This window comes from Cannabis sativa, chromosome 9 (assembly GCF_029168945.1).
Source record: "Cannabis sativa cultivar Pink pepper isolate KNU-18-1 chromosome 9, ASM2916894v1, whole genome shotgun sequence".
NCBI classification, from domain to species: domain Eukaryota; kingdom Viridiplantae; phylum Streptophyta; class Magnoliopsida; order Rosales; family Cannabaceae; genus Cannabis; species Cannabis sativa.
This window is the reverse complement of record NC_083609.1, coordinates 58,676,912-58,695,938: the sequence shown is the minus strand read 5'-3', so window position 1 is coordinate 58,695,938 and position 19,027 is coordinate 58,676,912. Positions and strand designations below refer to the sequence as shown.

The 19,027-nt window shown below is 28.7% G+C and overlaps 2 protein-coding genes across 3 annotated transcripts; one reads left to right on the top strand and one right to left on the bottom strand.

Annotated features, from left to right (window-relative positions):
• Positions 1–241: 241 nt before the first annotated feature.
• On the bottom strand, positions 242–976 carry LOC133031537 (uncharacterized). The gene has a single exon (XM_061105060.1). It carries the CDS (start codon positions 974–976, stop codon positions 242–244), a length of 735 nt encoding a protein of 244 aa, XP_060961043.1.
• Positions 977–10,226: 9,250 nt separating this feature from the next.
• Positions 10,227–15,238, top strand: LOC115722500 (probable inactive leucine-rich repeat receptor-like protein kinase At3g03770). 2 transcript variants are annotated; one of them, XM_030651722.2, is made up of 9 exons: positions 10,227–11,009; positions 11,118–12,532; positions 12,639–12,772; positions 12,857–13,097; positions 13,208–13,416; positions 13,512–13,552; positions 13,645–13,756; positions 14,028–14,323; positions 14,957–15,238. In XM_030651722.2, exons 2-8 carry the CDS (start codon positions 11,188–11,190, stop codon positions 14,274–14,276), a joined length of 2,331 nt encoding a protein of 776 aa, XP_030507582.2. In that variant the 5' UTR covers positions 10,227–11,009; positions 11,118–11,187; the 3' UTR covers positions 14,277–14,323; positions 14,957–15,238. The 2 variants fall into 2 exon arrangements, with proteins under 2 accessions (XP_030507582.2, XP_060960318.1); XM_061104335.1 differs by lacking the exon at positions 14,957–15,238 and having other exon boundaries at positions 14,028–14,409.
• The last annotated feature ends 3,789 nt before the right edge of the window (positions 15,239–19,027 follow it).

Here is a 19,027-nt window from a genome sequence, read left to right as displayed (position 1 = left end):
CCTTGTCTGCAATCCTTATTGGCGCATCCCGCACTCCTCTAGATGATATCATAACCTCGCCCGAGGGCAACTCCGTCATGAACTTATAACTAAAGTTTACATACGGTAGTTCTAACTTATCTATCATCTTTAAAGCAATAAATGAGTGCGTAGCTCCAGAATCAAATAAAACAAGACATAGTTTTTCGCAGATAGAAATCGACTGCAACCACGGTGTTACTAGTCTCGGCCTCCCCTGCGGTTAGTGCAAATACTCGAGCCGGGACAAGTTTGTCATCCTTGAGTTGATCACCTTTTTGTGGACAGTCCTTCTTATAGTGGCACAGTTGCCCACACTTGTAACAAGTCTTGCCTTTCGCCGACATTCTCCCGGATGCTTACGACCACATGTTGGGCATAGCGGGTACTCCACATATGGCTTCTTCCCTTTGTAGTTATTGGACCCTATCTTGTTTCTCTTGTCGGCTTCGTTGTGTTGGTTAGTTGGCAGTTTTCTTTTGTTATCACCACCTCCATTACTGGCCTTTCTGGCCTCCCACCTTGCTGTATTGTCTTTCTGTATACGACTTTCACACAACTCAGCTTCTAGGGCTTTTTCTAGTACCTCAGCATACGTGGTTGCCCTTACTCCTGACATCGCTATGTCCCGACTTATTCGGGAGTCGAGCCCTTCAGTAAAACGATGAATCCTCAGAAACTCAGTAGGAACCAGATCTGTGGCAAACTTTGCTAATCTGTCAAATTGGCGAGCATACTCTGTAACTGTAGACTTACCCTGCCTCAAGTTTGTGAACTCATTAACTCTAGCTGAGCGTATTGCTTCACTGTAGTATTTTTTGTTAAAAACTTGTACAAAGTCAGCCCAGGTCATTGCGGCCACATCCCGTGTTTGTTTAATAACATCCCACCAGATGTGGGCATCCTTTTTCAATAAACTAGCAGCACAAGCTACACTATCTCCGTTACCGAGCCGCATGTACTCAACAATACCTTCCACTGTTCTTAACCATTCCTCAGCTTCCATTGGATCTGAGCCCCCTTCAAAATTTGGTGGGTGTTGCTTGCGGAACCTTTCATATATTGGTTCCCATCGACCCTCCGCACGAGCATGTATTGCACCGGCAAAAATTGATGTTGTCCTTGATTGGGTTGTTCCTGACGGTTGAGAGCCTCTTCATCTCGCTTCCTAATTTCTTCCTTGAGACGAGCAACTTCTTGCGCCAAATCTTCTTGTTGTGGTGGCACCACTACAGGGGCATTTTGGTGTTCTTGACCAACTACCCCAGCAGGGACTTCGTGGTTACCCCCACCTTGACCTGGTTGCTGTCCATTTACAGGGGCATTTTGATTCTCCTGGATCACCGCCTCGGCAGGGACATGCTGGTTTCCCCTGCCTCGACCGCGAGCACATCCTCGCCCTCGACCTCTAGCTCGGTCTCTTACAGTCGCTCTTTCATTCAAGCGGGTTGATCTTCTGGGTTCACCGTTTTCCATCAAATCCCTTAACTTGTTCTTCAAAAGAAAAGAGATGGTATCGCTAAGAAAAATAACCAAAGATGTATCTCGCTCAAAAAGGAAATATCTATACACTAAATTATATAAACTAAAAAAAACGTAAATCATCAAGCAACAATTCACCATGTAAAATAAATAAATAAATAAATAATCTTCACTCATAAAAAAAAATTACACTAATAAGAAAATTGTTTGAGTTATACTAAAATTCTAACTCCGAAGAATCAGTTAATTGTTTCGATTAACCATACCCTAAACTTCTAGCTAACTAAAGGAAAATTAAAAGATAAAGACTAAACCAAATTTAACATATAAGACATAACATATATAAAGCATACATACTTGATGACAAGTTGATCCTTTGCAGCGATGGTGTGTATGTCGCGTGAATTCAAGATCAATGTAACTGTGGCTCTGGTACCATTTGTAACGCCCTTACTTACGTAAAATAAGATGCCATAAATAAACTGGCGTTAAGATACTAATGTTGCCTTTATTTTAAAAAAAAAACACTTTTCAAAACATGGGTACCCAGTTGAAAATAAAGTATTACCACTTAGGGAAAAGTAATAGAAAATTTAAACGACAACATCCTCGATAAGTTTAATAAATTAAAAAAAAAACTTTCAGCGGAAGATGGCCAAGACCACACGCAGTTACATGATCACACGAGATACACCCCATGCTGCCCAGACTCAACTTGTCACCGAAAGCTTACAGGCTTACTTATCTGCACATAGGGGGTAAATAAGGGGTGAGCTGCAAAGCCCAGTAAGGAAAAACACAATACTATGTACCAGCATTCACACATCATAGCACAAACATATACATCAAACATACAACAACCTAATCATAAGTATAAATAGAGGCAGCCACACAAATACTGAAATACCACACACTCACACTCACAATCACACTCCAGCTTCCATACAAATGCTGAGTGTCTTACGTTCTTAACCAGAACGCAGTACCAATAACCAGTGCACCCTTACGTACACTGCCTCACTTACCACATCACCATACATGTGTGGTTTCCAACCACTTCCAAGTACCTGGAACATGATTAAACAACCATATACAATTCATCGATAAAACACTATTTCACCGAAACTATCACATTCCACAGTTTCAATACAATTTATTCAAGCAGTCATACTAGATACTCAAACCATATAAAAAGCAAGTATAAAGTATCATTATTTTTCCTTACTTCAACTCCGCTGTAATTAACTCTTACGATACCTTCTAGGCCCTATAACAATTAGTGAAACCCTTAGTCCACCGATAAACTCAATATATTTATTACTCTTACTGTACAGCAAGTTTAACCTAGAATTTGACATATAAAACGTTTGAATTAGAAGTCCTACTGTTCACAAAGTTTTTAGTTAATTGAAAGACCTTTCTAACGGTATAAAGATCATCAAAATCGGAGCTATAATCTAGGAGTTATGCATGTTTTCTCAAAACAGTTTCTTTAAAATCCTGGATCACGCCGATTTCTGAATACAGCCTAAAAATAAATGTTTTAAAAATAGTTACACCCTGATCTAGACAATACTTTCTTCATAAAAAATGTAGCTATTTTCCTAAGCTTTAAAACGAGATAAAGATCTTTTAAAATGGATCGAAATTGAGAGAGATATTGAATTTTTACTGAAGACAATTTTTCTGAAACGAAACTTAAAACGAAATACCATAACCGAGTAAAGATCCTAACTTTTGACTGGTAAGAACTCCGAACTAGGGAAAGGTTTCTTCAAAGAAAATATGGATTATTGAATTATCTTTCTAACAGTACAAGAATCGCTTGAAAATAATAGATATCGAGAGAGATATGACACTTTTACTAAGGCAATATCGAAAAGAAATTTTAAAAAAAACTGTAAATCGACAGTCTGTAAAACATGAATTTTTTGACATCAAAATATTCAGAATTAGGAAAGAGTTTCTTCATAGAAAATATAGATCATTAAATTATCTTTAAAACGGTACCTAGATCACTGAAAACGGACCTATGGGGAGAGAGATATGATAGTTTTATGAAAGCCTATTTCTCTGAAAACGAAAATAAAAACAAGTACGAATTTTACCTGAAGATTTCGAAGACACGGAACGATGATCGGTTGATTGCTAACCCCGAAGCTCTTAAGATTAAAAAAATTGATTTGGTTCAATAGAGAGAATAAAAAAAAAAAAATTGAGAGATGGTGAGAATAAGGGAATACGATACTATCTGGCTGCTAGGGTTATAGAGTATATACGTATATAACATATCGTATAATAGGTTTAAATTTAAAAATAAATATCTAACTAATCAGATAAAATTATGCTGATTTAAATTTAAATTTTAAATTTTAAACTAACTAACTAATCTAATGCTTCACTATTTATTTATCTCACTATTTAATATATATATATATATATCATTTTTTTCTAATCACACACGCACAACAACAACAACAACAACAACAACAACAATAATAATAATAATAATAATAATAATAATAATAATAATAATAATAATAATAATAATAATAATAAAAATAAACTGGATATTACACAAACAAACTTGTTGAGGAAAACCAACAAGAGAAGCATTGCTTAATTTACAAGAGAAAACTTTTTGATGTGAAAGCAATTTTTTTAGGTCAAGAGTTTACCTACATTTAATTATACGAGTAAATAAAACAATATTACAAACCCAAACCTTTCTCATTAACCTAATAACAATATGGTTAAGACGCGATTGCTTACACAGTTATTAAGCGAAATATATGTTAGTATTTATGTTGTTAGTATTGAATCTTTATTTCGTTTTTCTATTTTTCTTCGTAAACAATGATAATGATATCGAACTTTGTTTAAATGGTCTCAAGCAAGTAATATGCTCTATATTTTATGAAAAATGTCGAGTATATTACTTCGTCTCACACATAAGATGACTCATAAATAAAATTGTCATTTTATTGTGTCATCTTATGTCTTATAATTGTACTAATAATTTAATAAAGGAATATGTGACTTAAATTATGAGGAGAAAAATGATAGGAAGATAATAGGGTAAATACTATTTTGGACCTTGTATTTTGCAAAAGTTACCAATTGGACCCTGTGTTTTGTTAAATGACAAAATGGACCCTGTATTTTCTAAAATAGTACAAATAGGACCTTGAATTGATTTTTAAAGTTTAATTATAATCTGATCTAAAAGTGTTATGTCAAAACTGTTTATATTTTTTGTATCTGTTCATATTAGGAATTGTGTTTAAATTAGTTGTATTAAAAAAAATTGTCAAAAATTAAGCTCAGGGTCCTATTTTTACCATTTTAGAAAATACAAGATCTATTTTATTATTTAACAAAACAGAAGGTCTAATCTGTAACTTTTGTAAAATACAGAGTCTAAAATAGTATTTAGCTAAGATAATATACTTCCTCGTGTAGTATATTGAGTTGAAAGTTCATAGTGAAAGGTGGGACCCACTTAAGTAGCTGTGTCCACTTAGGTAATGCCCTAGCACATGATAATATGTGACAGTTAACATAGTTAATTAATATATATTTATTAATATATGAGATCAAAGTATAGTTCTTCTGAAATTTATGAAAAAAAATAAAATAAAAATAGAATTGTATATGAAAGCGAAAGCTGAAAAAAAGAAAAGCAAAGATGAGGATGAGGTCCCTTTATAAGAGCATTATTATTATTATAAAGTTCAAAATTCTATGGTAATGCTTATAAGTTGGTTGGTTGAATATCTATGTACTTTTTCATTTATGCAACTTTTATAATTAGTGCGTATTTGAATTTATGACCAAAAAGTTTTCTTATATACTACTGTTGTATATGCCCAATAACATTATTATAATATATATTAATATATATTATTGAGTAAGTTTATAGTATACTCTTTTAAATTCTTTTAAAAAAATATTTCGGTAGATTTTTTTATCTGTTTTGGCACTTATGAGAATTTTTTAGTCTTACAGGTATCGTTAATTATTCGAAATTTTTTAAAAATTTACAAATAGTCTTAAATAACTACAACATAAACGATTATACAAAATAAAACTAAGAAAATTGTAGATGACAAAATAAATAAAAAAAATCTATTAAAACAACTCTTTAGGGTCTACAAAAATGTCCAATATTCTTTTTCTTTGATCATTTTCCCTTCAAATACACTTTCTCAAACTACCACCGACACTATAATTTTATAATTGTTATGTGATGGAAAATCTCCATTATATATTTTAAGAAAGAAGAGAAGAAAATATTAATAAATAAAAGATTAGACATGTGAAATTATGGGACTATATTATACACACAAAACTAAATAGTTATATTTAATAATCTTATAAGGGCACATGTATATGTTCCTACTTTTGTTAAGTCTTAATGTCACATTATTTATAATTAAGATGATTAAAAATAAAATTAAGGAAAATTATATATAGGGATTTTTTTTTAAAAAAAAAATTTATTATGTGTGCACCTCGCACTTATTTTATACATGTGTAAATAGTCTGATCCAATCTTATTTTCAGTATTATAAATTGTTTAAAAAATTAGGCTAATTAGGATTTTGCCCCCTGAATTTTGACATGTACCAAATCATGTCCCCTGAACTATTAAGGTCGTTAAAAATGTCCCATGAACTATTGAGATTGTTGGATTTAAGGACTTTTGTCTAATTTCATCCAATTTTACTATTTCAGTGATTGTTTATGTACTAAATCATGCTCCACAGACGTTGATATCTACTAAATCATGTCCTTCGAACTTTGACATGTACTAAATATGGCCCTTGAATTTTCATCCATGTTAGACTTTTTTACTAAAATTGGAAAAAAGTCCTTAAATCCAACAATCTCAATAGTTCAAGGGGCATTTTTAACGACCTTAAAAGTTCAGGAGGCATGATTTGGTACATGTCAAAGTTCAGGAGCAAAAATCCTAATTAGCTAAAAAATTAACATCATCAATTTTCATTAGAAGACTATACCATTTGTCCACATGTTGAAAAGGAAAATGTGCTTTATATATATGAATTATTTTTTAATTGGTAACTTTTAAAAAATAACTATAATTAAATGTCAATTTTAATTCAAGACTGATAATAAAAAAATTAGAATTTATGTATTTTATTTTACTATTTAATTAAAAATCTCTATATTTTACACGTTATATCAAAAATATATTTATATTTAGTATTACTTTTATCTCTTTTTAACTCAAACTCAACTTTCTTTCTAATTCTTTTTTAGACCCATAGAACAACATCAACCATATAGTACAAAAATAAATAATTTTTTTTAATTGAATAACAAAGCATAAAAATTTAAATATTCTTAATAATATCCATTCATAAATAATATACCTAAAATGCACTTATATATATTTGGTGTATCATAAAATATACTAGTGATGAAATGTTTACATATATGGACAAATATAATTTGTCACGTACTCAAATATGAAATTGACTAGACTTGCATTTGTTTGCTTAAACATTCGATTATTATTAATTTACTAACAATTATTGGTTTTGCTTCATGTCCACTTAAGGAATTAATCAACAACTTAGTTGAATTTTTTATGCAATTATGAATTTCATATATTACCTTTCTTATATTATAATTAACAATTTTATATGTTATATTGTCTGTAATTTTCTTCATCTTTTTTATATATATTTTTTAAATTACTCAATTATTATTGTGTAAAAAAAAAGTTTTTCTCTAAAATTTTAAATTTGTTAAAGTAAACATAATATTTATTAGATTATTTTTTTACATGATTTATATTTTTATTAGTTTTTTAATAATTTTTATTTATTTTTTACGATAATAGTTTGTAAATATATAAATAAAAACTTGAATCTTTTATTTATTTATGACAAAATCTTTGTTTTAAATTTATTCAATTTTTAATAATTTTTCTTTTGACACTATCAGATCGTACCCTTTAAAATATATAATTTTTTTTTCATTGTTCTAAGATAGTTAATATTGTTGCTCACAATCTTACTAAGTATGCATTGTTTGTGGCAACTAGCAAAAGTTTGGTGGCCAAATTATTCAGATTGGATGATGCCATGAATCTCTAATGATATCTCCCTAGCTCTTCTTTCTTTTTGAGAGCTATTATTACTCTTTACGATGGAATTTTGAGATTTTTTTCTAAATAAATAAATAAAAAAAAAACTAGAATATTTTATTTTAAAGAATAATTTAGGTTTTTTTTTAAGTAATTAAGTAATTTAGGTTTGTTTAAGTAAATTTATTATTATTTTTAATTAATTTTAAGAATTTTGTCATATTTTAATAATTTTCTTTGATTTTTTTAATAAAAAATTATATTTTTTTAATTATTTTTTTAATAAAAGAGGAAAAAATTTGGTGTTGTTCAAAGTTTATAGGATAAAAATACTATTTATTAAAGGTAAGATAAATAATACCTAACAAAAAGAGCATGATTAACTAACTATTATATTTGTTAGAGAATTTTTAACAAGTAGCATAGTCTAAGGGGCATGATCTGCAAATTAAAAGATAAAAATGGTTATTCATTTAAAAAAAATATAATGACTAAAATATTTATGGAAAAATCTAGAGTACAACTCCTAAAAAGATTGCTTTAGTAGTACACCTCTATCTATATATCTATTTTGATATTACGAAGAATGTATGTTGTGATAATTTAAGATTGTTTGTAAATTTTCAAAAAATTCTAAATAGTTTATAATATATCAAATAAAATTCAAATAGTTATTTATCATACGTATAAAAAAAAAACATAATTATTGGTACAATAAAATATTTGAATTTTATTAAATTTAAAGGTGATATTAAATAATTATTATAATAATGTACATCATCATACATAAAAGGACTAAAATACTCTTTTAATTGCCAAAACTAGTCCAAAATATATTTTTTTAAAATGTAATATAAACTTACCTTAAATAATAGTGTGGCATTATATTTATGAATATTTAACAGAATTGTCAGAACTTACTAGATATCCTAGTACACACACGAACACAAGATTTTAATAGAAAACATTGAATTTGACAGTGACATAATAACAACAATAACAATAATATCAGCATTATTATATTAAGAGTTCCATTTAATTGTTTTCTTTTTGGTTTAAAAAATTAAAACCAATTAAATCTTTTTCAGCAACTTTTTTACAAAATTTGAAATTTTAATGTTTCAATTTTTTTATATATGCATAAATATATATATATATATTGAAAAATCATTCATAAGTTAAGATTTTCACTTTTTCCTTCTTTTAATTTGTAAATAACTCTAGAAACCTTTACTGATGAAATTATTAACAAAATATATGTGTATTTTAAATAAAAAAAATTTGGGAGGCTCTTCAGTTGAGTAGATTCTAAGTACAAACTTAACCTATTTCCGGTAGCCCTCCCAAAATTTTATATATAAAAGAAGAATTACATATAATTATTAATAATTTATTCTTAATTTGATTATTTCTTTTACCCGTGTTAATAATATTTTATAATAGTTATTAACTTAAAATATGTGAGATTCAATATTTAATTATACATATCTCGTAATGATGTAGGCTTGGCTCTGGCAAGGCAGTTGTGCCTAGGGCACACCCAAACCCAAAACCTAAATTTTTTATATAATATACTTTCGTGCATTAAAAAAATAATATTTTTTGTAAATTTTATGAAATAGGCTCAATAATATTTACACTCTACTTTAGATATAATACACACAAAATTTTTTTTAGGCCCATTAATACTCATGGTTGGCTCTATAATGATGTCTGATGTTCGAAATACTGATACCTTATAGCATTTTACAAAATATTTAAACATGCAGAATGATTACTAAATTACAGCCTCAAATCAATGCCTAAGAGAGTTGATGAAATATAAGTCTAAGTTAATTTGCAAAAGAGGTGTCAAGCAGCACATTTTGATTTAATGAATAATATGAAAAAAATGCTAAACAATAATAAATTGTAACATGTTTATATAGTATGGACACTTTTAAGATGCTCTAAAGTAATGTTTGGTGGAAGTAATGGAAACATTGCAATAAGAATGAAAATAAAAATAATAATGCAATTAAATTTAAAATATATATAAAAAATTATTAAAATTTTTCTAATCTAGCATTAGAACGAGATTTTCTTTCTTCCATATGGAATGACTATCAAAATAGTAAAAAAGTCATTTTATTAGAATGATATTTTAATACTTTAAAATACAACTAAACAAAAGAATAAAAATATAAAATGAAACTTAATTCCATTCTATTTCATTATTTTTAACCAAACGCTACTTAAATCTCAGCCACAAAGCAATGCTGAAGAATATTAAGATACTTTGTCTACTTTAATTTGCTTAAATAAATTGTTAAAATGTATTATTAGTATTTAGCATCTTCTTTTGTATCATATTACTATTAGTGTAATTATGTATCGAGTCTCATATAACTTAAAAAAAAATAACTTTTAAGAAATATCTCTAACCAATCGTAAAGCATTACTTATAAAAAGTACTGAACATCACTGTCTAATAATAATACTCTTATAAATAAAGATCAAATAAATAAATGTGGTTGTTTTAGTTGAGAAAAAAAGGCGGCAAAAGAGGGACCACACAGTCTAAATCACACTATATACTACATACTATATACTATACATCAACTAGAAAAAAGAGAGAAGAGAAAAGCCAAAGGCTTACATTATTACACTCTGTCTATTATGGCTATGCCTCCTATGCCTCAACTGTATCATCTCATCTCCAGTTGCCAACCAAAAATCCCACCTTCCTTCTTTACAATTTCTTCATTTTTATAATAGTTGAGCAAATCTCAAAAAAAAAAAAAAGTTTTTTTTTTTAAATAAAAAAGAATTAGTAAAATCCAACATACCAAAACTCAATCTGTAGGACACCACATTCTGGTCTTCTTAAAGTTTCCTACCACAGTGGAATAAAGGGTTCCTTCCAAGAATCTTTTTTTGCTTTCTGTGTAGCCATGGCTTCTCTTTTAGACTTACCCATAAAGCACAAATTATAATATTATTCAATTGAAAGGAAAGGAAAGTAAAGAATAGATTTTTGAAGTGTTGTTTTGTATCAAGTTTGTGTTTTTATTTTCAAAGTCATGTTTTTGAGACTTGGGAGAGTGTCTTTTTTGTGAAATTGAGATTTTCTTCCTTATTTTTCTTGTTTTCTGATCTAAACAAGAGAAGGGTCATTTGGGTTTTTTAAGATTTTCTTTTCTGGGTGGGTGACATTTTCCTTTCCTCACAAGTCACTATCATCATACCCTTTTACTTGTTTTTATTTAACTAACCAATCAAGGCCTCATTTTTATTTTTCTTTTGAAAAAACCTCTGGAGTTTAAATTGTTAAATTTTATCAGTTTTGGGTGAGTGAGAGAGAAAAAGTGACCTGTATTGACTGAGTTTCACTGCAACAACTCCTTTTGAGGTAAGTCATAAAGCATTGATTTTTATGAATTTGGTGTTCATTTCATTAGAATGGTTGAATGTAAATTGTTTGTAATTTAATTAATTCTTCATTAATATGATTTTGTAGGACTTGTTGTGTAAGTGTGTTTGGAAAGTGTTTGATATGAGGCCTCAATAAATTCTTCCTCATTTACTTAATGGAGAAAATAGTGAGACATTCTGTACTTGTTACTGTTATTACTATTTTTCTTTTGATCTGCCATTCAGAGCAACTACAATCTTCTCAAACTCATACCCTTTTAAGAGTTAAGAGACTTCTCAACTACCCAACAATTTTAAGTGATTGGAACAACAAAACAGATTTTTGTAACTATGAACCAAATCCATATGTTACTGTTGTGTGTTATGAAGGTACCATAACTCAGCTCCATATGATTGGTGAAAAGGGAGCACCACTCTTACCTCGAAATTTTTCGATAGATTCCTTCTTTTCAACTCTTGCTAGGCTACCAAATTTGAAAGTTGTTACCTTTGTTTCACTTGGATTATGGGGTCCTTTGTCTGGTACAACAAGTTTAGCAAGTTTGACATCATTGGAGATAGTTAACATGAGTTCAAATTTTCTGTATGGAGGAATTCCAAGACAGGTTTCATCTCTAACAAGTCTTAGGACACTCATACTTGATAACAACATGTTAGCTGGTAAGTTACCCGATTCGCTTACTTCATTACCTCTTTTGACTGTTTTGAGTTTGAAGAACAATTCCTTCAATGGATCTTTGCCTTCTTCATTTGCATACCTTGAAAATCTTAGGATTCTTGCTTTGTCACATAACCATTTCTATGGTGAGGTACCCGATTTTAGTCGTTTGACAAATCTTCAAGTTCTTGATTTGGAAGATAATGCTTTTGGACCAAAGTTTCCCAAACTTGGAAACAAGTTAGTTACTCTTGTACTCAGCAAGAACAGATTTAGATCTGGTCTTCCTGCTGAAGTTAGCTCATACTATCAGCTCGGACGATTGGATTTGTCATTGAACTCGTTCGTGGGGCCATTCCCTTCAGCATTGCTAGCATTACCTTCAATCACTTATCTAAATGTTGCAGGAAACAAATTCACAGGCATGTTGTTTGGTAACCAATCTTGTAATCTTGATCTTAAATTTGTGGATTTGTCCTCAAATCTTCTCACTGGAAATGTACCCGAATGCCTTAATTCGAATTCCAAGGACAAGGTTGTGAGGTATACCAAAAATTGTTTGTCAACTAGTAAACAAAATCAGCGCCCGTTGCAGTCTTGTCGAACTGAAGCATTGGCTGTGGGAATCTTACCTGAGAAAAGGAAACAAAACCAAACTTCTAAAACAGTTCTTGCCATAGGCATTGTTGGAGGCACTTTAGTAGGTCTTGCCATTGTTTGTATTATTTTCTTAATATATAGAAGAGTAAATTCAAAGGTGCTTAGCAAATCTCCAACAAGATCCATAACAGAAAATGCATCAACTGCAACTGGTTACACCTCAAAGTTAATCTCTGATGCAAGTAAGTAAGCCTTTCATCTCTTTCAAATCCTTAACAAAACAATATGAAAGTGTCATCTTTAGCTGTGTATTGTTATGCTTACTATTCTTGTGTGTGTTGCATTAAGGGTACATATCTCATACAATGAAGTCAGGAACATTCGGTCTTCCTGGTTACAGAACCTTTTCGTTGGAAGAGCTTGAGGAGGCTACAAACAACTTTGATACATCTGCTTTTATGGGAAAAGGCTCTAATGGGCAGGTATAACTTTTACATTAACATATGAACTCTTATACATATAAGTTTGAGAAGCTAAGTTTTGGTTAAATAAAAATGTGTTAATAGATGTACAGAGGCCTGCTTAAGGATGGTTCCTATGTTGCCATTAGATGCCTAAAAATGAAAAGAAGGCATGGAACTCAAAACTTTATGCATCATATTGAGCTTATTTCGAAACTGAGGCATCGAAATTTGGTCAGTGCTCTTGGACATTGCTTTGAATGTTACTTGGAAGATTCTAGTGTTAGCAGAATATTTCTTATCTTTGAATATGTACCAAATGGCACATTGAGAAGCTGGATTTCGGGTAAGTCTAACAAGTATTTTGTTCCCTGAACTTTGACACTAATAAGATCGTCCTTCCTGAATTATGTTAAATATTTTCCCTGAATTATGTTTTGAGTTTGATTTGCACAGAGCCACATTCAAAGCGATCGCTAAGTTGGAGTCAACGGATATCAGTGGCGATAGGGATAGCGAAAGGGATTCAATTTCTTCACACCTGGATCGCGCCCGGTGTATACAGAAACAATCTTAAAATAACTGATATATTACTAGATTACAACTTTGTTGCAAAAATCAGCAGTTATAACATCCCTTTACTAGTCAATAATACAGGAAAGAAGGTAAGCCAAAGATTATTATCTTTCCATTGTTTAATTTGTTGACAAAATCAGTCTGAATTGGTAATTTGATTACATAGTTCTGCATTATATTGCAGGTCAATTCTAGTGGATCCAAAGAGATCATTATTAATACAAGGTCTGTTGTAAAGATTATAGTGTTCTTGAACTTAGTATCATGTGTAGATTGACATAATACTGAATCAGAAAATGCAATTGATTTTTCCACAGGATGAAAGATGATGAACAGAGTGATGTTTATGACTTTGGAGTGATTTTGGTTGAAATAATCAAGGGTAGGCCAGTAAAGTCTGAAAAACAAGTTGATGCTCTTAGAGATCAGGTAATCCATGTTTTTTCTTCTCTTGAAAAACAATCTATAATCAGGGTCGGTCCCGAAATTGAGTGGGTCAACGACTACAAAATATATTTATATTATTAAAAGGAAAATATGTCTTCTTTACCCTTAGGTGCAGGCTTAACTCGTCTTAGCTCAGGTCCAGTCCTAGTTATAATAGTTATGGTTTGTCCCATGAACATTGAAGAGAGTAAATACATTGCTAAATCATACAAAAAGTACATAACATATCAAATCCTTTGACAATTTATTCCAGATACAATTGGCTATTGCAACTGATAGAGCAGCTCGGCGGAGCATGGTTGATCCAGCAGTTAATAGGACATGTTTGGATCAATCTTTGAAGACGATGATGGAAGTTTGTGTGAGATGTCTACTCCAAAACCCCGAAGAGAGACCTTCGATCGAAGATGTGCTGTGGAACTTGCAGTATGCAGCTCAAGTTCAGGACGCGTGGCGAGGAGGAGAATCACAGACTAGCAGTGAGGGTACTTCTCCAATCTGATCACAACAATCTCATTCCTCTTGTCTCTATCCCTTGGCAACACACAGGTTTATATGATCCCTGCATTGATTTTCTTACTTTCTTTTGTACTCTAAAAACCAAATATTTGAATGAAACACAATATTTTGTTCAACTTCTAGTAGATTAGTAAAAGTATTAAGGGATATTTGCACACTCAAAGTTTTAAATTTGTAGACAGCATAAATTCAATGATTTGTTTAGCAAAATAAGTACTCAATTCAATGTTAGTAAAACTATAATTTTCATCCAGTTTTATCAGTATAGACTTCATTAGTTCCTTAAACAGGACACAAGTGTGGCCCATATTCTAAATATCTGTACAGTAATATATAATGTATAATATCAGTTACTTTTAAATCTTCTTTTGCAGATTAAAAAACTAAATCTAGTTACAAATTTAAGACAATTTAAGACGCTAATGAAGTCTATACGGATGAGACTAGATGAAAATTACAATTCTACTAACATTCGGTACTTATTCCATTAAAAAATATTATCCAGTCTATGCTGCTTACAAACTCAAAACTTTAGATACTTATGAACATGCGTTTTATCAATTTTGGAAATACACATTTGGTGAAATATGTTTCATACAAGAGTAAAAATCCATCTTCGGTTTTTCCATGTGCGATAATCGATACATAACTCTTCTATTGCAGATCAAGATGTTCTAAAAATGAAGACAAGGAATAACAGAATTTAAAAAAAAAACAAAATTTTCAGTAATCTCTTCTCTTCTTACCATTTTTTTTTGCTAGTGCCCACTTTGTAGTTTTTAACTGTAAATTGTCTTTAAGAAAAAAGAAAAGAAAAAGTCTCATAAGAAAGGGAAAGCAATGGAGCCATATTGTTGTTGTGAGACATGATTGTTCCATTTTATACATTAAAGATACAATTTATTACTAATTAGTATGTTTAATTACAAATTTGTGTTTTTTTTATTTGATGATTTTACATTTTTTTTCTTTGAGCTTAGTAAATTGTTGGTTGGGGATGAAGAAAAATAATAACAATTGAGAAAATAAGACATAAATATTGTTGGGAAATTTTTAAAAATATTATTTTTTATGTTTTATTTACAGTTTTACAACCTAAAAGTTTTATGTAAAAAAATACACTTTTAAAGTTTTAAAATTACAAAAATATATTTTGCTCAACAAAAAGTAAAAAAAGAACTAAAAAACCATCTAGAAATCAATCTCACAATAATTATAAAACAACCAGAATAATAATTTCATGACAACTATTAATAAACCCATTATAAATAAATTATAACACAACAAAAAAATAATTTATTATTTTTACTGAAAATGTATTTTTGTAAATAAAAAAATTCAAAGAGTAAAAATGAAAAAAAAAAATCGTGTTGAAGTATTTTTTTAATTTTTTTTTTTCAAATTATTGGTCTGTTTTGTAATTTTTTCTAGGGGTGTTCATAAAATAGTCTATCCAATCCAATCTGTAAGATCCAATCCAATTCAATCTGCAAAGTGTGGATATTCGTACTTGTGCGGATTGGATTAGATTGAAAAATTTAAAATCCGCACTTATGCGGATTGGATGTTAAATGACATGTAAATGTAACTGATCTAATCTTATCCACACATATTTATAAAAAAAATTAAAAAAATTATATATACAAATAACATTTTAATGTAAAGAAAATAGTAATTTAAAAGTCTAATATATATAATACAATTATATTTCAAAACTTAATAAATCAAATATATATTCTATTCTTATATATAATTTTTTTTCTAAATACAATTTAACACAAAATTAAACACTTCTTTATACATATAATTTTTTTTCTTCCTTTAAATTTTGTATTTGTTATTTTATTTATTTTAATTTACTGATGAAAACATAAAACAACAATAATTTGTTTTATTTTATTGCTAGTTATGTGAAAAAAAATATTTTTTTTCATAAATATTAAATAATTTAATATTAAAAAGTAACTGATCCAAAATAACTGATGCAATCCGTATTTTTGCAAAGTGAATTGGATTGGATTTGAGCTATTGTGTGGATTGGATTGGATCTATAAAAATAAAATATGTACTTATTGCGGATCAGATGCACTATCAATAAAATAGTGCGGATTGGATTGAATGTACAGAACACCGTAATTTTCTCAATATTGTTTGAGGTTTCTTCAAAGGTTTGAATGGAAATTGGGATATAAGTGAAAATTGGCCATTATATGCGTGTTAAAGGCATTGTATTTGGCTTACTTTGTTTTAAATGTGATTTTAAAAAAATAATCTTTAAGCACCAATTGTTTTATTTGAAATTTTGTGTTAAAAATTCACGTGAAAGAATACTTAAATCCTAAAATTTTAGTTTATATATATAAATAATAAAAAAATCTTAAAATTATGGAATTCTTTTATTGCTCTTGAATTATTAGAATAGAAAAATTAGATCATCTTTGTTTGTTTGAATCTTTTTAGTTTCTACTATAACTAACCGTTGCATGTATATATTTTTTTAATTGTATTCTAAAAAGGAAATCATTTAATACAAATTTTATTTTTATGTTATGTTATAACTACGAACAGCTTAATCTGAGCTGGAATCTCTTAAATATTACGTTACGAGTTCACGTTAATTCACAACTCATTACATCAACAAAATCATGTTGGAGCGGTAGGTACTTTATTACCACAATTATTTAAATTGGGACTTAGAATATTTGAACATAAATTTCAAAAATTGAACTACTTTTATGCATTTCTCTCCATAAATCATTTTCATTAATGGAGGTATATTATATTAACCTCAAAATCTTACAATACCATATTGGTAGGGTATTTGATTATTGATGTAGATAGATCATACCCTCTATTTAAATGAATGGCTATGATCATCTTTCACATGTAGGGTACATCTTACCACAATACATAGTTGCACACTTACTTAACTTTTAACTAATTTTTTCCCTCCAAATATTGTTAATATGAAAATATTTACATATAAAGTTATAGAGTTTTTGATTAACTTTCTAACGTATATCTAATTCATTGAAATCTAACGCGTTAATTTTATTGTTAAACAATAATATGAGTTTTAAACAACATTTACATCGAAAATATCTAATTTATAGACTGAATATAGTCCACTTATTAGCACAACTTAGATACTTTCACCACAAAAATATTCATTTTAACTATTTTTTCACGTCAATACAAGGTTAACGGTAAATATTCTACTGTTTATATCGATTTTTGGTATTTTTGCCTTTAAAAATAAACTTATGTATATTTCAACACAACGTTAGTACTTACACAGAGGGCCAACTTAAGCATTAGATAGCTTGGGTCATTACACAAGATCTCCCATTTTCTTTTTCTTTTTTATTTATTATATAAAAATTTTATAATTAGAAGTTTATCTTGAAAAAAAATTAGTAACACATTTGTGGTCTAATGTACACTTTTTTTTTTCTTCTTCGGCCTCAATTTTAAACTTTTTGCTCAAGGCTCCCAAAATACTTGACCGTAAATATTCAATATATATGTGATTTGACAAAATGAAAAATAATCTTTTTTAGGTAAAATTATTATATAAATGTGATATATGTTGGGGGGTTTGTAGGTATTTTTATAGTAGTGTGCTTCCTTACAAGGTACACGATTCCCATGCACAATGCACTTGCTACACTTGACGTTATTTCCTATATTTATATATATATAATAATCTATATCTATATCTATATATGTGTATATATATAAGCATCATCATCCCACACGACACGGACCAGCACAAGACTTGTGCTCTCTAATTACCCTTTAATTTATTTTCATCTCTAAATTAAATAATCTAATACATATAACACCATCACCAACCATGCATCACACACTAGCTACTCAAATATATTATACATATATATATAATTTAATTGTATATATTAACTATATGCATATAATAAACAAACATGCATGTTATATGTTTGTTTTTGAATTTTCATTTCGGTATTATAAATTATCTAAACTTTCTTACAAAATTTGTAAAAAAATCTCATATAATTAAGTACTATATTATTGTACATAATAAAACAACAACACAATTTATTTATATATATATAATTAATGATTAATGATACAAGTATAATTTAAGGTAAATACCATTTTAGATTTTTGTAAAAAATTATCGATTGGATTTTCTATTTTGTTAAATAATAATTTAGATCTTGTGTTTTTTTTTAAAATGGTACAAAATATACCTTAAACTCAATTTTCGTCAATTTATTTTTCAATATAATCAACCTCAGTTAGTTTCTAGCACAAACAAGTGTAAATTATGTAATCAGTTTTTTTTATAATATCTTCAGATTAAATTATTATAAAGATTTAATTTAATAAAAATTAAGTTTAAAGTCTATTTTGTACCATTTTAAAAAATACAAAATCATAAATTATTATTTTAAAAAAAAAAAAAAGAAGTCCAATCAACATAATTTTTACAAAAGAATAATATCGAAAATGATATTTAGAATACAATTTATATGAAATGTAACCGAAGTTGTTCAAAGTTCAAAGTCATATTATTAGTTGGCTACGTGTGCGTTATATATACATAGTATAATTAATAACGTCAATGTAATAATAACTATTATATATCTCAATTACTAATTATTATTATTATTATTGTAAATAATAAATAATTAAGTAAGTAATTAATAATATTAATACACACAACACACTCCTTTTGCATGTATATGCATC

What these genes read in the sequence shown, in the direction of transcription:
- LOC133031537 (XM_061105060.1), bottom strand. Translation starts at nt 976, where the DNA reads ATGCGGCTCGGTAACGGAGATAGTGTAGCTTGTGCTGCTAGTTTATTG.
- LOC115722500 (XM_030651722.2), top strand. Translation starts at nt 11,188, where the DNA reads ATGGAGAAAATAGTGAGACATTCTGTACTTGTTACTGTTATTACTATT. An exon ending in TCAATAATACAGGAAAGAAG is followed by an intron (nt 13,417 to 13,511) that starts GTAAGCCAAAGA and finishes ATTATATTGCAG; the next exon opens with GTCAATTCTAGTGGATCCAA. An exon ending in GAGATCATTATTAATACAAG is followed by an intron (nt 13,553 to 13,644) that starts GTCTGTTGTAAA and finishes ATTTTTCCACAG; the next exon opens with GATGAAAGATGATGAACAGA.